The 24,625-nt window shown below is 38.1% G+C and overlaps 1 protein-coding gene and 1 long non-coding RNA gene across 2 annotated transcripts in view; one reads left to right on the top strand and one right to left on the bottom strand.

Moving 5' to 3' along the window:
* Nucleotides 1-3,063, bottom strand: part of LOC125912361 (uncharacterized) — a 4,188-nt gene extending 1,125 nt beyond the window's left edge. The window contains exon 1 of the long non-coding RNA XR_007454676.1: nt 2,558-3,063. This is a non-coding gene — a long non-coding RNA (uncharacterized LOC125912361). The remainder of the gene's footprint in view (nt 1-2,557) is intronic.
* PALMD (palmdelphin) overlaps nt 1-24,625 on the top strand; it is a 48,785-nt gene that overhangs the window by 19,507 nt on the left and 4,653 nt on the right. The window contains exons 3-7 of the mRNA XM_049616749.1: nt 3,754-3,878; nt 21,324-21,438; nt 21,579-21,612; nt 21,731-21,844; nt 23,446-24,543. Coding sequence (XP_049472706.1) covers nt 3,754-3,878; nt 21,324-21,438; nt 21,579-21,612; nt 21,731-21,844; nt 23,446-24,543 — 1,486 coding nt within the window. The remainder of the gene's footprint in view (nt 1-3,753; nt 3,879-21,323; nt 21,439-21,578; nt 21,613-21,730; nt 21,845-23,445; nt 24,544-24,625) is intronic.

The following is a 24,625-nucleotide window of genomic DNA, read 5'->3' as shown; positions in this document are numbered from 1 at the left end:
AAAGGAAAGGAAAGGAAAGGAAAGGAAAGGAAAGGAAAGGAAAGGAATGGAAACTCTGACTCACTGAAAGTTCTGTTTCTGAAGTGGCGCTTCTTTTCAGTATTACCAAAACCAGTCCAAAAAAATAATACATGATCTTCCATATAGGTTTGCTTTCTGGAACCCAGGATACCTCTTCTAATCCAATCCAATCAACACATTATCATGCTTTGGATTGCTGTACACAGTTGTGCAGATTGTGTACTGCACAAAGGTACCTGAGAAAGGAGTGCTAAAACCCTGCCCATGCTCCCTTGGAACTGTGCACTCTGTCATCAGTCTGCTTCTGTCTGAAGGATGAAGTTTCTTTTTCTCTGCACAAAGGAGCTATCCACCTTCCCAGGCTGTGCACTGACCCAAAAGGGTGGAGATGAGAAACAGCAATTTTTCCTGATTTTTTTATTAATGCCATAGAAACTAGCAGTGGCCCTGGAGGGCTGTAGCCCTTCTGCCTGCAACCTAGTGGGAACCCCAATATTAAATAAATAACTAGGACAGGTTAAAAGATAATTTCTTAAATTTAAATAATAGTATAAGCAGTAATCTGGGGTGGTCAAAGGAGGTCTATTAAAGGTGTGGGATTTAAGCTGAGTCTTAACTGATAAGTAAGATTTATATAGGTGTATATAGGACCTTTTAGTCAATAAACATTTATTAAGGACCTATTATGTGTAAAGTACTAAGCAGGGCACTAAGAATACAAAATAAAGTTTGACCTGTATCCTTAAAATGGTAACTGACACAGGAACTTATAAAGACATACATTATGTGATGAGTGCTGTGTGCAAGACTAAAACTGCAAAAGGAACACAGAGCAAAGACTGGCAGTTTGAATAGAGTCACATTCGTCTAAGTTTTGCAGAAAATGGTTGGCCACAGCAAACAGCAACTAGGCACCGTTCCAAAATGGGGTTCAGAAATGTGCAGAAGTATTTTTAAAATCAATTCTAAAATATGTTCACCAAGTCAAGAAAGCTCTATTGGCCTCTACAGTTGCCAGTCTCCTTTAATTTTCTTCTTCATCCACCTGTTCTCAGCACTTTCCTGATTGCAAACTATTTCATTACACTTCACAAACATAAACATTTACAAAGTGCTCCTTCTGTGTCATTAGTACATACATTTCCAAATAATTGTAGGAACTCACTCTGATATTCTTTCGCTCTGGAACCTGGCAATCATACCAGTGACATGCTAGAAAGGGAGTTTCTGGGGATATTAGTAGCATTCTAACTTTCAAACATTTTTGAGATTTGTACACTATGGGTCTCCTTGCCTAGTAACATGATCACAATCTGTCACCAAGACACACAAAATGCACTCAACTTAGAAAACTTTTCTTTTCTGGAAGTCCATTTGATCCATGGTATAAAGAACTAATTTATTCCTAAAGTCTACTCTAACTGCTGTATAGAACGGAACGTGCTTCAGGAAAACCCTTCCCTAAAAAAAAAATTAACTGCCCAAATATCCATTACCCACATGTCACTTATATTTTCATACAGTTAATACGGCTTTTGATTCTGAATGTCATTGTTGTGAAACAGATTTTACATCGACCTCATAGATGAAAGCACAAGTCTAAACTGTGACATAAAAGCAAAATAACTATCTTTAGGTTGTCACAATACGTAATTGTACCATATCATTTTAATTGCACATCCAAATTATGTATTTTATATTCAGAGGCAAAGGGTTCTTTGCCAGAGGTAAATGACAATTTGTGAATTATGAACAAAGTTTTACAAAGATAAAATTTAAATTATTCTTGTTCCTAACCAGACTAAGAACCAAGAATGTAGCCCCAAGTTCACATAATCACATCACATGAATTATTCTCTGTTCTCTGTAACTCAGCATCATAAGACCATCCCATCTGAGTGCTTCTTGTAGTGATATGGATGTAAATGACTGAAACTGTCCTGGTAGGTGGTTTGTAAGGACTGTAATTTACTTTTGATAGGTGTCATCTGTCTTCTTTACTATGCATTAACTATCATCACATTCCATCAAATAAAAATAAATTAAAATCAAAGTAAATTCCTCAAATGAGTGTACTAAGATTTTCTTGGCATCTTTGACCTCAAGAGATAGATCTTGACCTTTATTAAGAACATTTTAACTGTGTCTGTGGGAGAACATTTCCGCAAACAGCTCAACAGCCATAATTAAGGGTTAAGGTAACACTGGGGCAAAGAATCTCTGGCTACAAACTGGAATAATACAAACTACTCTTATGGGGGGTGTTGTCCACATGCAATCACTTGAAACTCTGAAAAGGACAAAATGAACGTGATCATGTGGGATAAGGCTGTTACTCAATCTAGTGGTTTTCAAACTGTGTGTTCTGGGCATCCACAGGCTTCTGGGCCCCCTCCCTGCTTCAACTAGAGCAGGCCAGGTTTTATCAGCTCTATAAAGTATAATTCCATACAATATATATTTGTAAGCAGTATAACATTTCTTATTGGTTTGGAGACCATTGCCTTACTTAAAATAACCATCATGTGATACTTACCTAGCACAATCAACCTTATTTAAATTTTGTTTAAAATTCGAAGATATTTAGATTCCAGTAGTATTAGTTCTAGCATCCTTTTAAAAAAGGCAAAAGTTCTTTTTACTTGCTCTCATTTTAATTGTGATGTAAGAGAAAGAAGTCTCAGACAATACAGAGTTCCCATTCTTCTCACCATTTTAGGCACAAATCCCCAATAAGTAATTATTAAACAAATAGTTTACACAAGTAGATTAGATATATAGGGAGAACAGTTTTCTTCAGGAAGAAAAGGAGAAACTCAAACTCTTTGGAATTAATACCTAACACTTCCTACATAAGACATGGACGGGGTGCTAGCTAAGTCCTCTCCAAAATTTACGCATCTCTCATTTGCTTTTTCTCAGGCTCAGGATCCAGGATTATAATTCTTTCATGCAAATTCAAAGGGTTTTTTCCCATATGATAAAACATAAATATTTATCATCTTGTTAAAGTTGACAAAATTTCAAGTTAGATCAGTGAATTTTGTGCATCGTATTATTGGAACAAGTAGTTTTGTACTAAACTTAGGTATCTGGAACCGGGGAGGTTCTCAGAAGACAGAAGAGGTACTGGGTGGGCAAAGCAATAAGTGCTGACCACACCACTTAAGACTAACACCGAATTAGTTTAAGACACAATAGCAATCTCTTGTTTTGCCCCTCATTTCAATTAATCCCACACAAAAAAATTTTGGAGCATTTTCTGTACACTGTCATTGGGATGAATAAAAAAATGGCTTCAAGGAAGGAGCCTTTTACTTCAAAGACAAAAGATGTACACCCATTAATCAAATAAGTAATAGTTAGACATCACGTGATAAGATCTCTGTACAACTGCTAGACATACAGTGTAGGTAAGCAGAGTGCTGCATGATTCTGAAGAAAGAGAGCTCTCTGAGGGTGAGGATGGGGGAAGGACAGAGATTTTCACAGAGAAGGAAGAACCTACTCTAGAACGTGCAGGATAAACAGGATTTAGATACATAAAACTGGCTTTGGAAGGGGGTTACAAAGGGTGCAATGAAGGGAAACACCAGATTTATTCAGGTAACGCAGTGAGAAAAAAAATCATTTCTCTTTACTATGTTCACTATTAACATTCATAAGATTTCAAAGTAGTTAGAGATTTAGGAAATTATTGATTAAGAACATCTTTATGTTTCCTGATATCAGAAAAAGGCCTTAAGGGAGAAATGGCTTCTAGATGGAGTCAGCAGCGGAAAAGAACAGGAAGAGATGAAGAAGCAGAATCAACAAGACCAGCGCCAGATCCAGGTTCTAGAACAAAGCATCCTCAGGTACAGCCCTCACTGACCTACTCCATAACTCCCTTTATTTTGACTTTGCCCATGTTGCATGTATAAGATCCATTCTTATTTTTAAGGGCATAATCACATCTTCATTTGGATTTCTAATAAAGACTAAGGCAACACCAGAAGATGACAGAAATTTCACTGTTAATGCCACCTACACATAGCAACACATGATTTATTTTTTAAATACATACTGGTGACTTACCCAAAGCTCTCCAAGCCTATTTCCTCATCTAAAAAATGGTAGTAACAATATCTATCTTTTACAGTTGTTGAGCAAATTAAAAATATATGTGCTAAGCTACTAGCACCAACTGGCACATAAGGGGTAGTCAAAAAACAGTCCTTATTCACAGCCCCAACCCTTACTCTCACCTTAGGACAGGTGACAGTTCTCTGGATGTGTTTACACTGTGTGTCCATCACCCTTCTCCCGGGCTCTCCCCAGTCACAACCATGTTTTGGAAGAGAAGACATTGTAGGAATACTTCACTAGCATTTTCTCTCTTCTACCTTCCCAATTATTTGGTCCCAGGTGTTGACCTCACTTCTCAATGTCCTTCCCTGCCCATCACCCACAATCAGTACCAAGTCAGCAACTTGTGATATAACAAGTAAAGCTTTTAAATTGCCTTGGCTTAAAAAGTGATGAACATGAAAAAAATATATATATTGAAAAGCTCGAATGGAAGATTGGGTTATTAGTATTATCACAAAATATAGATAGCATGAAAGAAAGAGACATGGGAAATGTCAGAATCATTTTCTAACCCACACACAGAAAAAAGATGGAATTTCTTGTGGTATAATAATGACAATAATTTAAAGCCTATGGATCTTTGAAATAAATATAGGTAGCTTTCAAAATCTCACTCACTGTGAATTTGTCCTCTTTAGTGAGAACTATAGGAAAGACCTGAAAGGTAAAAATATCCACTAGCTGTACAACTACATTTTGCCCATCCTCACCACACTATACAGACAGATTGCATTAGGCCTTCAAATTGACAGCATGGAAAAAAGCTTCCTTTTTTTAACTGTTTCTCACGTTACTTGCCTAATTTCACACGCTTGTACATTTAATAGCTAAAATCACTGACTACTCATCCTTATTCAGATGTTTTTTTAAATTAACAATTCTTTAAAAGTTATATTAATCATTGAAGTGTTTATATTTATAAACCCCTCGGTTGTTTGCTCAAAGATGTGAAGTGTTTCTGAATGGTAGATAACAATTCCTTAAAAATAACTCAATAAATCAACTCTACAGTTGGGAAAACTTGATCCTTTGTCAGGTGTCCCTTAGCAAGAGCTTCTTAGCAAAGTCTGGCTTAGCTGATGATTACTTTCTCGTCCTTAGCACAGAACCCTTATCTCTGAAGGAGTTCTGAATTTAATCCCTGCATACCCTACGCTCTGCAGACATATGCCTGCTTCTCTTCAGAGCCCCCTCTTATTTAAGAGTCTTTGCCCATACTGAATACCTATAACTTTTTCTGCACTTGATGATAACTGAAGTGGCTAACAGACTCAGACGCATTAACAAGTTTGGGCAGCACTGTAAGTAATCCCAGAGAATTTACTAGGGTTCTACTGATTGCTTTCAGACCTTGCCTGAATGCTCTGAGAAGCACATAAACTTCTAGTGGTACCGACCATGGCTTCCCTAGTTAGAGTTCCTATCTGACCAAAAAAAAAAAAAAAAAAAAAAAAAAAAAAAAAAGGAGGAGGAAGAGGAGCAGGAAGAAGAAGACAAACCATATTTACCAGCCATATTACCTGCCAGGTACTTTACAGATTATCATCCCATCTAATCTTCATAACCCTGTGATGCATTGTCATTATCTTCACTTTTGGCACATAAGGGGTAAAGAATTCACATAATTACAAAGTGGTGGATCAGAAACTCATGACTACCCTATGCTACCTATAAAATGATGCCACACAGCATTTTAGACCACACACTATGGTCCGAAAACCTATTATCTCTTACAGGAAGTCTTTAAAGCATGTTCTGACCCTTGGTTCTCCTTTCTCCAAAGAGCTCCTAGCACTCTCCGGATCTTCTTTCATGTTGCTCTCACATTACACAATTCTGGCATCTTCTGATGAGTTTATTTATTTTTTTATTTTCTGTTTTAATTGAAGTACTGTTGACGTATAATGTTACATTAGTTTCAGGTATACCAAATAGTGATTCGACAGTTCTATACATTACACAATGCTCACCACAACATGTACAGTCACCACCTGTCACCGTACAATGTCACTGCAATATTATTGACTGGATTCCCTAGGCTGTGCTTTCATCCCCGTGACTTCACTACAACTTTGTTTTAGACCTTCAGGATGTCATTAACCATAAGTGCTCCTTTATTAGCACCAAATGATTTTAACCCCCAAATATAAAATAACAGGAATGATTTATTTTTAAATGGCCTTGTGCCATTGACAAAGCACTTGCACTTCCATTAAGTCATTTCATTCTCACAGCAATCCTAGAATGAAAGCATTAACACCTCCATTGCATAGAGGAGGAAATAGGCTCAGAGAGGATAAGGGACTTAATTAAGGTCACAGAGCCATTAAAGGTAAACTTGGGCCTCAAAGCAAGTCCCATTCAGTGCTCTCCTGCTATAAAACTAAAAGAGAGCTGTGGGTGTACATGTTCTGGAAATAGTAAAACATCTAATACCTCGTAGCAAGTTGCTTTGTTTAAGGAATGGTCCTAAAAAAAATGTATTTGCAAAGAGTTCGTATCAAGAATTTGCATTGTTGTGATGCACGAAGGCTGTTTATCTCGTTTAAAATGTGCAGGGAACAGAATGTTCTGAAGCAACATACAGAGACAAAATAATATCTGTGCCTTGTCTGTATTAAACAGCCTCCACTACTGCCCAGCATTAAAGAAATCATGTCGCCAAAGCAGCTTTACCTGATAACTGAACATTTTCTTCTCAGATATTTCTACAACTGCTAAATAATCAGGTGCATGTTTTTAAATTCAGTGTTTCTCCAAAACAGCTACCCGCAGTGCTTAAGAAGCTTTTATTACCAGCTAAAGAAAGTACATTTTCCCGTTAGCTCCAAGAGGCAACCAAGTCAAAGGATGGAATTGAACTAGACAGAGCCACCCTTCTTCCCTAAGCAGGGAAAGCATCCCAAACCCTGAATGACTGTTTATCACTTGACTTAGGTGCCTGCTCAAGGGTGACATTTGCCACCTGCCAGGCCTCTCAGCTAGAGGATAAGATTTTAACGGGAACATCAAAATAGAAACGCTGCTATTACCTCAGAGTCTGCAGCACGGCCAGACTGCTCCTGAAGTTTTCATTCCTACTACTACTCCCAGTCTTGTGAGAGGAACTGAAAGAGCATGGCCTTTGGCATTCAAATCCCTGCTCTGTCAACCACGGTACCTATAAGCCTGACATGTTCTCTCATCTCTTTGGGCCTCAGTTTCCTTGTCTGTAATAGTGGGACAATTATAGTGACTTCACAGGACTTCATGAGTGATCAGCTTGGAGAGTACCTGACACATGGTAGGTGTTCAAAAAATATTAGACCCTAGTCCTTATTAGGAGTCAAAAATAATTAGAAGAAGGACACTGCCTGGAATTTTATCTGGGGATTTTTATCTCTTGGCCAAGATGTCTCATTTCTTTATGCCAGTACAAAGAATCTTTTCCTTTGAGTAAACTGAGATTACCACGCAATTAGAATTCTTTCCATTTGGAAATAATGGATGGGTTTTCTTTATGACTTGAAGACTAAAACGCTCACAATACTGGTTAATTTTTACAGAGCATGTGTTATAGACCAGGCACTGTGTTCAACATTTCATATAGATTATCTCACTGAATTCTCACAACCACGCTATGAGGTAGATTAACACTTAATAGGTGAGAAAAATGACATTTGTAGATGCTAACTTGCCCCATCGCATACAGCTAAAAAATTAGGACTCAGGATTTAAAATCTAATTAAATGTCTTAATCATAAAAATAAATTATGCCTCAGATCCTGTAGAAAATTTTTATAAAAGTTAAATCCTGTAAATGCTACCCTTTTACAGCACTTTTAATTTCCAACCCATGTAACGATTTCACTCTCTTATATGCATAGATACTCATATGACTCTCTGCCATATTAAAAACTCAAAGCTTCCCTGACTCACACATAACCTTTAAGTAAAACATGTCTGCTTATTCATCCTCTCATTTTCTTTCAGAACAGCAACGTTTCAGAAAATAAGTAGGTTTCCATGGTTTTTGTCTCTGAGTCACATTCTTAGCTTTGGAACAATATTAGTGGGTATTTTGCCTGTGCCTTAGGAGGAAATGTTCCCAGGAGTAAAATGATACTGAACATCTCCTTCTGAATCGCTTTGCTTAAATAGAGTTTCAATTTGCCTCCCAAATGAGCCCTGTTCTTACTGTGACCACTGAACCATTTACTACCTGATTGTAGGCACAGGTGCAAATCCAGCACCGACCTCTCAGTCCAGACACCCATGTGTACAAATTTATAGGCTGGCTTAGAATTCCTGTTTTGTCACGTCTGTTGCTTTCCTCCATCCAATAGCCAACACCCATAATGAGCACCCCCTCCAAACACCCTCAGAAGCATCCAAAGGAGCTGTGTCGTTCACATTCTAGATTCCTCTTTCCTATGTGGCTGCCCAGCTGTCCTCCCTCTGCCAAAATGCCTTGCATCAAGTTGCCCTCCAGAGGCTTGCTACTTTTTGAACTATGTCCAAAGACCTCTGACTTTAATTGGAGCACACAGAGTGCCTGACAGAAATGTCATAAGCATAAAATGCAAAAGGTTAACTGCCAGGGAGAATGATGTAAATGCACTGCCTTCCCTTTGAGAAGGATTATCTACTTATGATTAAATGTTCTCTAGTAAGGATTTTTTTTAATATTCCAAAGTACCCTTCTGACCCTCTGCCTTTCTTTAATGAGCTTTAATTTGTCTCCAAATGGTAGACACTGCCTGCCCCATAAGGTACTAATATGAAGATGCAGGAAAGATTGGATTTCTGTGTGATTGTATGTCATGAGAAAATCTGAGGAGCGGGTCATTACTGCAGCTGCCACCATCCCACATAAGGGAAGTGCCACTACAAATGGAGATGCAATATTAGGAAATGCACTCTGCTCAAGATCATATAAAGCAGTAATCTACTCTGTTAACTCAAAAAATAGCAGGCAAGATTCAGTTTCAAAAACAGAACCCAAAGGATCGATGGAGAAATATAAAGGCTAAATGATTTTGATGCTGGTTATAGTTTATCAAAGTTCAGCTCGCTGTGATTTCTATCCAAATTCAACCCCCTACCTAATGCTCTCATCTACCTGTGCAGGCCAACTGTACCTTAATGAAACTGATGTCTCATCCAACACAGTGAGGAATGCTGCATGAAAAATGTCACATTCTGACCCAACTAGCCATATCTAACATCATATTGTGGGAGAGGCACAAGCTGCTCTTGTGACAATGTGAGAGAGAGAAGAGAAAGGGGGAAAAGGCACACAAAAAAAGAGAGAGAGGGAGAGAGAGAGAAACCCACCATTTGTTTCTTCTTCTTAAATCTGCTGTTGCCTAGAAACACTTAAGAAATTATTCTGAAGCAATTATATGAGTCAAAAGCATTCCAAGCATGTTTTTCACTTTCCATATTTGACTAATTGGTTTATCAGATTTGCAATAGTTCATCTGTTGTTGTTTTTAATTTCCCAGATATTGTGATTATTTTTAACTCAGGAGATTTTTTTAATGTAACAAAAACAGCAAAATAAATCAAATTTCCAGCAAAAAAAAGAGGAAGAAATCTAACCCCCAAACCCCATCAAAAAAAAAAAAAAAGCCTAGTACAATGCCTAGCACATAATAGGAATACCTGTGATTATGTAGCTTAAAAAATGAATGAATGGGAAAATATGGATGATGGATGATGGATGGATGGTCAGACTTGAAAATACCATCTATTAAAGGGTCCAGCTAAAGACTAGACAATGACTTGAACATTAATGAAGTAAAAATGAAAGCCCTGAAATTCTTTAAAAAATAAAAAAGGATAACCACCCAACTATCTTGAGTCAAGGGCAAAGTCCCATGACAGTGGTTTTTGAGGCCATTGTTGATGACGTGTTGTAACACCTCACCCTCACTTCACTTTCTCATCTTTCCCCTCTTTCCTATGCTCTTTTATTTCCTTATCCCCCACTTCCCAGCATCCTCTGTGATTCACACCTGCCAATCTCATCCATAGCTTAGTAAAAATAGGGTTAAATGATTACCCAGCATAAACACCCCCACCCCCACCAGGGCTGTGATAGTCTAAAAAGTAGATTAGAATAACACCACTCCACTGCAATTCAATAATAACAGCTACCCTTTATGCAGCATATATTATATACTCTGAGCATTACTCTGAGAAAAACAATTCTCTGAGGAAAGTCTAATTAGCATTATTTTACATATAAGGACACTAAAGCACAGAAAGCTATAAATCTAGTAGCAGACAAGCCATGAGTCACATAGATCTTTCTGACCCCAGACCCATTCCACCAGGACTCACTCAGTTCATTCTTGATTCATTTCAATGAAGATTTATAGAGAACCTGCCACATCGAACCCATCTTTGTCTTAAGTAAAGGAGATTGAGATCATAAGTGCCTCAAAGCAAATTTTTAGTTATGTTTATTTCTCTTTAGATCCTTTAACTTTTCAAAGTGATTTTACATTATTTCATTTAAAACAATATTCAGTAACTTGAAATACAAATTTAAAACCACTAGCATGGACATCATAAATCTTTGGCTGTGTTGACATGAGTAATGAAGGAACAAAGGAGCAAATGAACAAAGGAGAAAGTGGGAGAGGAGTAATTGTCACAAAGAATGTTCAAAGGCAGAAATTCTTTGTACAATATGCTACCAAAGGGCCTAGGTTTCCCCATTCTCCAAGACTGTCCCCCACCCCAGATCTATGACTAAATTTATCAGCTCAGGAAGCTTCCACATACACCCCTTGGAATGCATCTTTTATCTGCCACAAGCTAAGTGTCACTTAGCCCGTTTAGACCACCCCAGGCTAACTGGTCCTTGTTGGTTATTCTATGTTATATTAAGATTGGAATTTACATTTATTGGTCTTCAAATAATAGAGTCCTGTTCTTGGTATCAAATATGAACAATTAATACTAGAAGCAAAGCAAAAATGAAGTGGATAGAAAGTTGAAAATATAGTGGCTGCTCTATAATACTGTTGGAAATAAATGTTAAGGGTTACAAGGCATACAGCCAGTAATTATTTCTGAACAGAGAGAGTCAATGGCTGCATACATCATTGAATATGTTTTGCCATTTCATAATACGGTAACAAGTAATTTATTCACTAAAAATATTTTCCCCTACAACTTTTTTTTTAAAGAAAAAAAAGCTTTCCAAAATCATGGATAAGCACATCTGCAGCTAACTTGCCATGTCCTGGCTAAGGCACCTCATGGCACCTATGTATGTAGAGGTCAATTTGAATTATTATTAAAACTATTTAGCTCAGGGTGCCTGGGTGGCTCAGTCAGTTAAACATCTGACTTCAGCTCAGGTCATGATCTCATGGTTCATGAGTTCGAGCCCCACGTCAGGCTCTGCACTGACAGCTCAGAGCCTGGAACCTGCCTCGGATTCTGTATCTCCCTCTCTCTCTGCCCCCCCCCCTCAAAAAATAAATAAGCATTAAAATTTTTAAGTTTAAAAAAAAATATTTAGCTCTTATTAAGTATTTATCATGTACGGCAAGGCCCTCTACAGGCTCTAATTAAAAACCACACACCCAGCTTCTGTCCTACCAGAGCACTCAAGAAGCCCATAACTAACCAGTCTACCATACCACACCAACCTCCAGACTGTGCATTTATTTGCATTCATTTGAAAACCTTGTTTGTAACCTGCCCATGAAAGTGACTGATTCTCTGAAAACCAGTTTGGCCTCTTATTTTTCATGGAAAATTAAAGCCTTAATTTACAAAATATTGTTCTGATGAAGAGCATTTGCTTTTCTACTAAATGATTATCTTCTAACAATATCTGCCTACATGGCAGTTTCAACTCATGATAGTATCATCTGCCCATAATATAATTATTAATATTTACAGAGTTATATTAGGAGATGAGATTCACCCATGCAAAAGCTGCTCGCATGTAACTATAAATTATTCAGCTTTTCTAAACATCTGCTCTGTTCCCAATTATCAGAGCCAAGTGACACTTGTTTCAATGTCACTGCTGGGCTAGCTCTCTGCTTCTTGTTATCTTGAAGCTGCTGTGTCGCATTGTTCCTCCTGTTCTTAAATGCTCAGGATTAGAGGCAATAGATCTGGCTTAGGCCAAACTGAGTGTTTGTTGTATGCCAAATGCCCTTTAATTCTCTGGCATGCTTACCCACAGCATGTGATTGTTTGCACTAGTGGGTTAGATCTTCCTTATTACACACATGCCTGTTGGCAAGGCTGATTGTAAGGCAATTCATGTCCTATGTCTGTGCGTACAAGTATTCTTCATCTTTTTTTATTATATAGTTTTATTTCAGTTTGGTGAGTAAAATGCCTGACATGTGTTAAGTGCTTAAAAAAAGTGTGTTAAATGTTTGATGAAATTTATCAGACCCCTAGTTTTAAAAATAAAACACAAAAATCAACCCACCTTCTACTAGACTACATATTCTCAATTTTATGACAAAATAGAGTTTGATATTATCATAAAGCAAAGTACCTATAAAGATAAAATATCTTTAACCTCTGATCCATCAATAATAACTTATCTGCCCATTACATATGACCAACACACTGCAGTCAAGATTACCTAATTAAAGTCATCAACTACATATACTTAATAGTATCTGTTAGAGTTCCAAAGCTATTCATTTTAATCAGTCATAGTTAAAAAATAAAAGATCTTTCTTTTATCATTGTAAACCTTAGCCACTGAGCATTAACTAGCTAACATCAATATAAACCATGTCAGATTTGGTAGATGATTTAGAAACATGTAGCTTCTTCAATCACTAGATGCAAAGCTGATCTATTTTTCTATTTTTACTGGCTAACTATCTGAAATGCAAGGTAACAATGAGTAATTTTGCAAATCAAAGAAAAAAATCTCATAAAGTTGGTTATGCAAAGGTTCATCCCCATAAGGTGATGCAATAATTAGCATACTGATTTTGATGCTTTAAAAGATTCTATAACCGCAGCGGCTTAAACAAGATTAGAACATTCATTTCTCTCACACCCATAACAATCCTAGCTGGGAGACATTCAAGGGAGAGAGAGAAGCAACATCCCATGAGATGATCTAGAGACCCTCCCTGTTTCTTTCTGTCTTGCTTTGCTGCTCCCTAAGTGATACTTCTGGTAGGATGGTCAAAGACAGCTCACTGCCACAACATCTGCATTCCAGTGTAGGAAAGAAAGGATAAGTGGAGGGCAAACAGTTCTATTTTAAAGTTATGACCTGAAAATTGCAGATGTCACTTCTGCTACTATCCTATTAGCCAGAATTTAGTCACATGACACCATTTAAATGCAAAGGAGACATGGAAATGTAGTCCGTAGCTGGCGAGACACATAAGACTCAAGGACTTCTATTACTAAAAAGAACAAGAGAAATAGATTGGGGTGAGGAGATTTCATTTACAAAATAGATAACATTTGTTAATTAGATACCATTCCCATAAATATTATGAAAATTCTAATAATCCTGGAGTACTATTTTGGTTTCTTGTCTAGACCTGTATTTTTAAAGGACAGGTGTGTCCCTAAAGCTATATTCACACCCACACTCGCTCCAAAATCATTGATATCAAAGTTGAAGAACAAATCTCCAAATAGACCTGGTAGGTTTTCTTTTTTATTGGAGTTGTCATAGATGGCCCTCCTTTTCCTACCAGAGTAGGAAGAGAAAGGGCTAACTAATCATTATTGAGTAATTCCTCTGTGTCACACCCTGTGGTAGAGGCTTACAAAAATAATTTTATTTACCTCCTTAAGACAACCTTTTGTGAATACTATTATTATCCACCAAAGAAGAAAACTGAAGCTTGGTTGGGCTAAATAAGTAAGCTAAGTACATTAGCTTTCATATGGGCTCACTGTCTTGTTTCCATGGGTAGAGCTGAAAACAAAAAAGTAGACCTTCACACAAAAACACACAAAATGTAGGTAAACCACCAGCCACCTCCTGTTCTCCCAAGATTCAGTGGGGAAAAAAAAGGAAAGAGAATCTGCACTTAAGGGAAGAGTCAAAGATTACAACTGCTCACCACTCCAGACCAAATTCAACATCTGCTGGAGGTGAACACATTCTGAGAACCTGTGAGTCCCAAAAGAAACTGAATCCTTCTTTGTCTAGCTTGGATGGGGTCAGTGAGGTGGTCCTAGCAATTCCATCAACTAATTTCAGAGGTATATCAGTGGTGGCACAACCTGGACCAAGTCCTGCTGATTCAGACCATCCCAGAGAAATGATCACTGGGCCATCTCCGGGTGTAGTCCTGGCCTTTAATAGGCTCCCAGCCTATTACAGCAAACAGCTCATCAGTCCTTTGGGAGTGTATAGCCAAAGTCAGTCATAAACTTAATTTCAAACACAGCATCAGTGATTACCTTCAAACTACAGTATTATAATCAAATTACATCAGCCAGCTTTTATTTAAGACCTAAAACTTCTATTACTTTGAACAGTCTTGTGCCCAAACAAAGAAAGGCTGGCTATAAAGTGGCCACAGCTTATGGAAACCCCAGACTCTGAAACAGAGACTGTTGTAAGAACCTCTACCAAAATCCAAACTCAAACAACCAAAAAAAAAAAAAAAAGAAGAAGAAGAAGAAGTGACAAAGCCTTCACTTTAATCCTGGTCACACTGACTTGTCCACTAAGCAGAAAAATGCCTAGTATAACAAAATTACCCTAATGAATACCAGGACAGAAATATTACCTTTGTATATAATGGGTCAGCACTTTTACATGTGGCCAAACCCCAGCTACGATTTCAATCTTCTGTTTCTTTATTATGACAGGAAGTAAGAAATCCTTTTATACTGATGAGCAAAATGAGCGTTGTGTCTAGGTTCATAAGAACCCATTTTTTAAAGTTTTGTTCCCATAGTGGTTAATTAGAAAGTTGTTAACAGCTCAGGTTCTGTCAGCAGAGATTTGATTTCGAATTCTGTCCTGCCACAAGCTACCTGTAAGCCTCCAGGCCGGGGGCTATCAAGGTGCCCAGCTTGCTTATCTGTCAAATGGAACTAATAATGGTACTCACGGGGGTTGTTGGAAGGACTAATTAGGCCAATGCCTCATACGGTATAGATACTCAATACATTTTAAATGTTGTTATAATTGCTAGCAAGTAAAATGATGGAAGGTAGAACATAACTCTTCTGAGTCCTGGCCTTTTTGGCCCCAGTGGTAAACTCCATTAGATTGTTAGTCCTTGTTAACTCCACCAAAAACTGAAAGAGATAAATGGACACTTAGCAGCAGAAAAATTGCCTTCTGAAATAACCCCTTCTTGGTGCATCCAGCATTTATGTGCTGTCCTTTTCCTAAGACAAAAAATTGCATGTTGGAATTGGATTGGGGACATTATCTCGTGATGATTAAGGGAGGTTATTACTAGAACAGTGCATGAAATGAAAGCTACCTGCTTTCACATAGGGAGCTCTTGAAAATAACCCCATTTTTCCCCAGCAAATAGGCAGGGAGAAGAAAGATTCCAATAATGGATAGCATTACAAATCCTTTTTCATGTACTCTGCTTATCTAAATTGGCACATGATGCCTGCCCACCCTCTCTCAGAAATCATGAGAGGTGCTAACTCATCCATCAGGCCCCGCCTAACAGCCCAGGAGGCACCAAGAAGGATATTTCTCTTTCTCTGCTGCCTGTTTCTCGTCAAACTGAATCAGCATTTCTGGGAGCTCAGTTCCCATTCAGAAAGGTAATACCTTGTAAAAATGGGCATGGCAGCACTTATGGAAATTCTAACCCATCAGCTGAGAGATAAGCAGGTGAAGGTTAGAAAGTTATTCCCTAGTGACCTCGCCAAAAGCTTTCCATGTAAAAAAAATAGTTTTACATACATATTTTTACTTTTATATATACAAAACTAAAGTTTTATATAAATACACATAAGTATGTTTATGTGCAGGTGTATATGGATGAATATGCATACAAATATATATACATATACATGCACAAATATGTATACATATACATGTATATGTATATACATACATATACACACAGATAGTACAGATATATGTGTATATAGATATACACAATATACACACACACACATAAATATTCCCCAATATTTCACTTATACTTGCTAAATTTTTCTCTCTACTCAAAGCTTTTGGAAAAGGATTACATATGAGTCCCTAATTTAAGCCCTGAATTTTTCTGAGCTTTAAATAAGAGTTGAGTATCCTCCTAACTATGAAGAGTCACTGAGCCAGAAAAAGAAATTAATATAGATATACAAAGAAATTGGAAAAGGAAGTTAACCCAAATGGTAATATTAAATAAAAATACGGATGATCAAATTTATTCAACAAATAATAGTTTGGATTCCATATTATGTAAATGAGAAAAGAGAAACAAGGAGGAAAAAGTAAAACTATCAGAGAGACAGATATTTTAAAAATCCCTTATGAAGCATGTATCAAGTACCTACTATACCAGCTGGGCATTGTTTTAGGCTTCCCAACCTCAGCACCATTGACATTTTAGGCCAGGTAAGTCTTTGTTGGGCGACTGTTCTGTGCATGTAGGATGTTTAGCAGCATCTCTGGCCTCCACCCACTAGGTGTCAGTAGCAGTCCTCAAGTTGTGACAACCAAAATGTCTCCAGCATTGCCAGATGTCCTCACGGGGAAATCACTGTCAGTGAGACCCACCATGCTAGAGATACAAAAATAGTGCCTACGTACCAGTTGCAATTTTTGTTTTATGTTCCTTAAGAACAGGCAATCCTCAAAAACTTGGCACATTTTCCAGGGAGGAGGCACATTTCCTCCTCCTTGGTGTGGAGGTTGTTAGACCTCCTCTTCTTCCATTGCCGGACTGCCACCATGCTTTCCCCTCTCAGTTCCGACCCTGTGAGGGGGAGGCTGGCCAAAGCCAGTTCCATGCTCTGTTACTCTTTCCTGGGTTTCCCGTCACTTCCACTGGCATTCTGATCTGTCAGAATGCTTTTCTAGAACAACAAATGTGTAACATTTATCTTTTGATCTTATTTATATTGTCCATAAATAATATATAGAAGTATCAAATCAACATATAAAAATAGGATATAGAGTTTTGCATTTGAGTGAGAATTTTAGGAAATGCTCTGTATCACTAAGCATCTCCTGTAGAGGTTTGTGATTCTAAGTAATTAGCACCAAAAGGATTCCTTCTTATCCTGTGTAACAGAGAGCGGGCTGTAACTAAATGATAAAGAAGAGAAAGGGGGTGTTCGTTTGTTTCTGTTTGGTTTTAATAAACATGCCTGATATGTCATTTGACTGCAACCTCATATTAATGCATCTTTCACCCAGTGACTTGAAAACCTTCAAAAACATTCATTAGCAGATACTTTGATGAGGTTAGCAGACTTTCAACCTTGTATTCTTACCATATTAGTCTAAAGACATCCATGAGAATCATATGGCATTACATTACCCATGGGCCTCTCTACAGAGGAAAACAACTATAAATGCCAGTGCATTTCTAATTCCCTGAGATGTAATTGGCCAAACAGATCAAGAATCTATCTCTGTGCCCCAGCTACAGAAAGGGGCAGAAACTGGAGGAAACTAGCTTTTGCTGAGTGCATGCTATTTCTTTAATTCTTTATTAAACCCTATGAAGTAGTAACATTGCCCAGATCTCTAAATGTTTAATTGTTCCAGGATTCAGTCCTTGGAAGCCCTGACTTTCTAGGAAATCTTATCCACGCCTATGGCTATACATACCAACTCCCGAATTTACATTCAAACCCAGACTTCTCTGAGCTCCCAACGTTTGTGTCTGTTTTCTCCATGTCACCATTGACTATCTCGAAGTTACCACATCCAGCACCAGTCTCTTTCTTCTCCCTCCCAGATTTCTGTCCGAGCAATTAAATTCATATCTTTCCAATTATTCACAAACATCAGACTCACCCTTGACATCTCTCTTTTTCTCACATCGCACATGTAATGTATCAACAAATCCTGGCAACTCTTCCTTCGAAATATTTCCAGATTCTAATCGCCTCTCACCCTTCTACCAGCAACCCCCCTGAATTAAGCCATCTTCTGTGAAGTGTTACAACTACTGACCTCCGTGGTTTGCCCCTCCAGCCTATTCTCCACACACCAGCCAATGTGATTGTTTAAATTTCAGTTCATGACATGTTTTGTCTTCTGCTCAGTATTCCCTGTGGTTCCCCAAAGGCCTTACCATACATTAGGCCCCATATGATCTAGTCACCTGCCACCTCTCTGACTTCATTTCTTACCACTCTGCTTATTCCCCGTGCTCTTAGCCTGAGTTTTGTGGTTATTCTTACCTCTCCAGAAAGCACTTCCCCTACCACCCTCATGTACCCTTCTCTCGCTTCCTTCATATCTCTGCTTAAATGACGCTTTGTCAAGTAGCCCCTCCCTGACCACACTGTGCAAACAGTGCCTTCTCCCCAGGCACTCTTCATCCCTTTACCCTTATGTTTATAGTCCTTATCCTACTTTATCCTACTTTTTAATGGAAGTATTTTTCTTCATAAATAAATGTGTGTATATGTATTTACATATACATATGTAAATATGTATGTATATACATTTGCAGGAGTTGGCAAACTATGACCCAGGACAAAATTTAGCCCTGGCCTATTTCTATATAGCCACAAGCTAGGAATGTTTTTTATTACTATTATTATTATTATTATTATTATTATTTAAGGGATGTAAAAGGGGAAAAAAAGGTAAATAAGCAAAAGAAATTGTATGTGTGGCCTGTAAAGCCTAAAATTAATTAATTTTTAATGAACGAATTAATTAATTAACTATCTGGCCCTTTATAGAAAAAGTTGCCAGTTCCTCTGTTAGTGTATTGTCGGTGTCCTCCCACTAGAATATAAACTTCTTGGGGCGAGGAATTTGTTTGGTTTACTGTCATATACCTAGCACATAGGATTGTGCCTGCTACAAAATAGATGCTAAACAAATATTTTTCATGAACAAATGAATAAATGAAATGAATGAAGATAATGAGCCTTAGCAAGGTCTGGTGACTTGTCTAGGGTCACACAAGAAGTTGGAAGATGAACCAGTATTCAAACCCAGATCCATCCGGTTGCACAGCTGAATCCTGCAGTCTAAAAGCTGCTTGCAGCAATGATATAATCATCCTTGTTTTCTATTCAAAAGATCCTCATTAGACTGTCTCTAACATGCTGTTGGGTAAAGGATCCCCTGAGACAGGGCATGGAAGGAGAAAGAGACACTGTGTGTTGTAGAAAACCTTTAATAATTATACCATAATAATACATATCTGATATCAACCGTATTCAATGTGCTCATATACATCATCTCTTCTTAACTTCACCAAATTTCTGTATAAAATTTAAGGCAGGTACCATATTCTCATTGTACATGTTATAAAACCGAGTTTCAGGGAGTTTAAAGGAATTGGTTGTCACAAGCAGTGAATAGCAGACACAGAATAATCCAGATCTATCACTTTTAGTATGGACCTTTCCATTCTACCAACCAACATATATCCCCACAACTCTACTGATGGACGGATGTGCTACCATGGATGGAGACTGATTTTAATAGAATGTCAGTCACACCTCAGTAACTTCTAAGAAACCCGAAGTACTATATTTTACTTGGAATTCTATAATAGGTGAGAAAACTTTTTTAGCTACAAATGGCCAACTACCAATGGCCAGCAGCAGCAGGAAAGTCAGAACTTTGAAACTGTAGCAATGAGTGGGAGAATAGTCAGGCAGACCACACCTTGGGCTTTTATTGGTGTGACAATAACACAATATTTTTAAAAAATTTCTTAATGTTTATTTTTTGAGAGACAGAGCATGTACATGAGTGGGGAAGGGGCAGAGAGAAAGGGAGGCACAGAATCCAAAGCAGGCTCCAGGCTCTGCGCTGTCAGCACAGAGCCTGTCGTGGGGCTCAAACTCATGAACCATGAGATCATGACCTGAGCCGAAGTCAGACACGTAACCATCTGAGCCACCCAGGCACCCCAATAGCACAATATTTTTGCACTGCCAAATCCATAACCATCTTAAAGAAGGGAGCCAAAAACTGACAATTATCATAGCAGATGCTAATACCCATGGCTGTCACCTCCTGGACTAGCTGCTCTATCTAATCAGCCATCCTCTGAGGCAGCTGACTTTACAACATAGAGTATTTGGCTGAGAAACTACATGTAATCCATGGCAGCCAAGGGTCAGCCTTACTAACTGCATGAATGCTGGTGGCTGTATGTTTTTATTAAGGAAGAGGTCACGACATCACACCCCGATGTTAACTTGAATCTGACAAGCAGCTGCACTCTGGTCAAGATTCCAGGTCAGAATGTTTGCAACAGTCCAATTTCAAATGGCTCTCTCTTGGCCCCAATAAGTTCCCTTACACTTCATTAGGCCATGTGTGGGTTTTTTTATTGTTGTTGTTTTGTTTTTTGTTTTTTGTTTTTCAGAAAATGTAGCCTCTATAAACAGCAGCATCTGAGGCCATCATACTAAGTTTTGTCCGTTTCTCATCTCTCCACCCTATTCACTACAGTATGTCACAATTCTTAGGAAACTGTGAAGTTAAAATGAAGTGTCATTTTCAATGTTAGGATATACAGGGTTTTGGAAGTGATAGTTTTGATTATTAAATTAAGTCTAATAATTATAATCTTATAAAGTGCTGATTAGCTACAAAAAAATTATTATAATGTTTTCTCCAAATAATATGGAGACTCGGGTAAGAAAAATCGGTAACCTAGGTAATAACTACAGATGAACCATACCTTGTGGCTCAACTTCAAACTTAAGTCTCTTTATAAAAGAAATTTCTCTATTTCATTTGGAAATAACATTTGTAATTGCAAAGAAGAAAATGAGGCAAGGTTCAAATAGTTTACCTAAGAAAAAAAAAGATGCTTGTTTTAACTTGAAGATTGTTATATCAAAGTCAGGTGTTATGTACCTTCTATGTACTAAATCTGATGGTTAGTGTAATGCTATGTTCTTAAAAGGTATCTGGATATTTACATGCAATATTCCAAGGAAAGTTTATATATGGAGAAGACATATTTGGGAACTCTACGTTTGTACTGTCTTAAGCAGTAAAAAGTGCATCTTTCTGTTGTCAGACTTGAGAAGGAGATCCAAGATCTTGAAAAGGCTGAGCTGCAAATCTCAATCAATGAAGAGGCAATTTTGAAGAAACTGAAATCAATTGAGAGGACAACAGAAGACATAATAAGGGTGAGCATTAACATTTAAAACTATGAGTCCCTCCCAGAATGAGTCTACAAACAGTATATAATTCTTCAAACTATATCCACATTTAGAATTTCTGTTTTAAACTGAACTGTTTTAATCATGGAGAACTCTTTTTCTTATAGTCTGTGAAGGTGGAAATGGAAGAAACATCAGAAGGTATGTTTTTGAGCAGTCTATTCTATGTCTAACTACATTTTTTAATAAACCCACAGAAACATTTCCCATTATTGTAAATATATTCTAAATGTATTTTGAATTAATATTAATTTTACAGAGTCAATTGAAGACATCTATGCTAATATCCCTGACCTTCCAAAATCCTATGTGCCTTCCAGATTAAGGAAGGAAAGAAATGAAGGAACAGAAGATGATGAACAGAATAGAAAAGGTACATGAAAAATCTGTATCCAAAGGCAGGTTCTCAAATTCAGATATTATAATGTCAGATATTAACAACCTGCTGTTACATCTGATGCTACAGGTTAAGCAACAGTCCATTTTATAAAGTTCCATGAGGTATCTGAGTCACTTGCATAGGTAGGGATAATGGAGTTATAGGGACAGAGAAGATAAAGGATTGAGAAAGACAAACTCTTAAAAGCAAAGCTCCCCTGCTCAAAAATATCTCCCCCCAAATATTCCATCTAGTAGGCAATCTCTTAGATCACTAAGATCCTTTATGAAAGTAAAAATATCCCCTTGGGAAAGTTAGGCATTATTTACCTCCATGTGGAATGGTTTTCATAAAACTAATACTTCCAAGCCTCCAGAAAAAATGAAGGCTTGTATGGGGCCAGAGAGGGAACCTTTGAATTTCAGACCAGAAAAGGAAGCTACACTCTATAAGCAGGTAGCAGTCATTCATTTAAATATTCAACAAATATTTAGTGACCACATACTATAGGGCAAGCTCAGTTCTTGCACTAGGAATACAGTAGTGAATAAAACAGCAAAAATCTCTGCTCTTGGAGCTGACATCCTAAAGGAGAAAACAGACCTAAAATTAAGTAAATAAATTAAAAATACCAAATTAGGCTGTGAAAATACTAAAGAATAAAACAGAGGTGGGGGACATGGAGAGTGGGAATGGGGAGGGTTGCAGTTTTAGTTGGGTAGCTGGGGGGAGCCAAGAACCACCGGGCTACCGAGGAGGTATGAAATCAAGATGGGTCCAAAAAGGAAAGTGGGAGGTCAGAGCAGAAGCCAAAGCACCGCCACATTGTAATTGGGCCCAGATTCCTAATAGTTCTTAAAACTCCAGTCATGAGGAATTTGCCTGCGCCTTGAAGCAGGGCTCATCCACACAGTGCTCTCCAGTTCACTTGTTTCAGTTCAGCTTATATTGCTCTATTTTTTTCCTCCTACTTGAAAATTGGAATGAAAGAAACACAAAAAGAAGGCAGAAGGAGAAGCATGTGATTCTTGCCTTCCTCCTCCCTCTTCAATACCAGTTCTACATTTAAACAGCTTCCCTGCTGTGAAAACTTTAGAACACTCCTCTATGATTTCAGCAGGCTGCTGGCCCACACAGCAAGGATGTGACTTAATAAAATATACCGTGCTAGACCTTTTACCTGCTGTAATGCCTGGTGCAACCCATTCTTCCTAGCTAACAAAGAGGTCTGACTCCTCCCATTGGATAATGTAAGAGTGCGATCTGTCTTGTTGGATTTATTAGTTACAAAGAGGATATTTTTTGGTTTCCCAGTGGAATCATCAGCTTCTCTTCTCCAACCGGCTTTTCAGTCCCATTTTTTCAGTAATTCCATACATCCTTACATAAAAACCTAGGTCATTACGGTGCTGGCCTTTAAATTGATTGACCTTATACAATCAATGAATAAAATCAAAAATTTTAAAAACAGACAACAGCATCTCACATGAAAGAATATCAAAGGGTAGACTTAACATAAAAATACATTGTGAAAGCAGGCTACTGTATAAGAGAAAAAGTTAACTAAATCGAAGATGAAATTTCTCTCCTGACAGCTTTGTACGCCATGGAAATTAAAGTTGAAAAAGACTTGAAAACTGGAGAAAGTACAGTCCTGTCTTCTATACCTCTCCCATCAGATGACTTTAAAGGTACAGGAATAAAAGTTTACGACGACGGGCAGAAGTCAGTATATGCAGTAAGCTCTAATCATGGTGCAGCATACAATGGCACGGATGGCCTGGCACCAGTTGAGGTAGAGGAACTTTTAAGACAAGCCTCAGAGAGAAACTCTAAATCTCCAACAGAGTATCATGAGCCTGTATATGCCAATCCATTTTGCAGGCCTACAACTCCACAGAGGGAGAAGATAACTCCCGGACCAAATTTTCAAGAAAGGATAAAGATGAAAGCTAACGGACTAGGTAATGATATGAATGAATCTGTATACACTATGGACAATGGACTTTCAGAGGAGAGGGACAACAGCTTCAATCATATCAGCCCTGTTCGACCGATACCTCAACCCCGATCAATGACTCAACAAGCCAAGGAGATGCCCGACACCCTACAAAAGAGGCTGATGACTCCTTGGGAAGAATCAAATGTGATGCAGGACAAATATTCACCCTCTCCAAAGGCCAGAATGAGTCCCAGTGAAGCAATAGCTGGGAAGCCAAAATACCAGGATTCTTCTCCTGCTTGCCAGGAGGATGAGGAAGATATCAGATACAATATCGTTCATTCCTTGCCCTCTGACATGGCTAATACAGAACCCGTGACAATGATTTTCATGGGCTACCAGCAGGCAGAAGACAATGAAGAAGAAAAGAAGCTTCTGACAGGGTATGACGGGATCATCCATGCTGAGCTGGTTGTGATTGATGATGAGGAGGAGGAGGGTGAAGGAGAAGCTGAGAAACCATCCTACCATCCTGTAGCTCCCTACAGTCAGGTTTACCAGCCTGCCAAACCAACACCACTTCCTAGAAAGAGATCAGAAATTAATCCCTATGAAAACACAAACCACAAATCTCCCCACAAAAATTCCATATCCTGGAAAGAGCAAGAAGAAAGCTTAGGCAACCCGGTTCAACATTCTCCACTTGATGTTCAGATAGCTGGAGATGGGACTGAGGACCCGTCCTTAACAGGTAATGAAAATAACAAGGCTTGCCACTGCTGTTTAATCGTGTGACAATCTTCCTTTTGTGTTGTTAACAAGCCCTCTTGCTT

Source organism: Panthera uncia (assembly GCF_023721935.1).
Source record: "Panthera uncia isolate 11264 chromosome C1 unlocalized genomic scaffold, Puncia_PCG_1.0 HiC_scaffold_4, whole genome shotgun sequence".
In the NCBI taxonomy this organism is placed as follows: Eukaryota; Metazoa; Chordata; class Mammalia; order Carnivora; family Felidae; genus Panthera; species Panthera uncia.
This window is presented reverse-complemented; position numbering and strand designations above follow the sequence as displayed.